Source organism: Echinococcus granulosus (assembly GCF_000524195.1).
Source record: "Echinococcus granulosus chromosome Unknown EG_S00046, whole genome shotgun sequence".
Lineage (NCBI taxonomy): Eukaryota > Metazoa > Platyhelminthes > Cestoda > Cyclophyllidea > Taeniidae > Echinococcus > Echinococcus granulosus.
Window position 1 is genome coordinate 100,559 of NW_020170426.1, and position 1,285 is coordinate 101,843.

Here is a 1,285-nt window from a genome sequence, read left to right on the forward strand (position 1 = left end):
TCTGCCAAATTTATAGGGGAAAATCTGTCCACATATAAATTTGAATCAGGTCGAAGCGGATCTGCCATTTCTGTTGGTATTTGGTGTGTCATGTAATATTGTTCCTCGAAATTACTTGTTAGCAGCAAGATTTATGAGGATTTTTTATTTCGTATGGAATGAATTTGGATTGAAAAATGTTACTTGTTGACGTTACTGCAATTATGTTCTATGATATCAATAACTTTGCTTAAGAGACAAATGGCTACTGCCTATTCCTCTCCCATATAAATGCGACTGCGTTGTCAGCACACAAGCTGCCCTAGTTGTGGAGGCTAGTCACTCACCACAAGCCAGATGTTTATGCCTCAGATATAATGCTACCTCTTAAAGACTAGACTGTCCGGAGTATTATATTTTTTTTTGTCTTTGACCGGTCCATGCGTAGAGGGAGCACGGTTTTCTGCAACTGCCTTTTAGAAACATAATTTTGTCTAAGGGATTCACTTCAAATCTTTATTTCTGTGTCACTGTACCATGCGGCTTTAAATACGATATAATGATTATTTGGGCTCTGTTTTCTCTTTCTTTTGTGGAAATGTGCTTGACTATGTCCTACCACTTGGATTGAAGTGTGATGAATAAGTGGGAATGTAAAAACAACCTGTTTTTCGCTAAATGTCTATCCGGGAAAAAGGATGTGCATGAATTTTCATGATTTGTATTAGAAGTTTGTTTACACCACTCATGCGACGCCTCGTGTCGTATCTCCACTGAGGTTAGCGAATTTGCGTCCTTTTGGTCTTTGAGTGGGAATTTGACGGTCTTTCCTTGTTGTCGCCACGTGAGTAGCTGTTAATTCAGTTCACTAAATCGCAGTATCTTCGATGATCACTTAGAGTAATTATTGTATGATCCATTGCTTATATTCTTTGTTGTAGTCGTGTGAGGAGCATTATTGACACTCGCTTGCCTGTTTTCCTCGCAGGGAAAAAACTCATTCTTCTGTTTCCTGAAAGCCCTACTTATGGGGGGAGTCAATGCACTATTTTGCGTTTTTTGTTTAGAAAAATAATATTGGCTGAAGAGTGCTTGTGATTTGTGTAGGTTGGACACACGATGAATGGGTGTGCAATTAGGAAATGAGTCCTAATGGTTGAAACATTTTAAACGCGTCAGGTAGACTGGTTAACAATGTGACGTATGGGATTATATGTTCAACTTACCGTTTTGCGCGAAGCGTGAAGCTCATTGCGCTGCAATTCGTAAAGCAGGCACGGAACTTCAAGCGCCGACTTACTTGAAA

The 1,285-nt window shown here is 39.5% G+C and overlaps 1 protein-coding gene across 1 annotated transcript in view; it reads left to right on the top strand. All coding sequences in view use genetic code 11, as the record gives it.

The window, feature by feature from the left end:
* EGR_05789 (hypothetical protein) overlaps positions 1–1,285 on the top strand; it is a gene marked incomplete at both ends in the record, with an annotated part of 11,212 nt that overhangs the window by 8,030 nt on the left and 1,897 nt on the right. Inside the window, one exon of the mRNA XM_024495038.1 lies at positions 17–178. Within this exon, the coding sequence (XP_024350501.1) occupies positions 17–178 (162 nt within the window). The remainder of the gene's footprint in view (positions 1–16; positions 179–1,285) is intronic.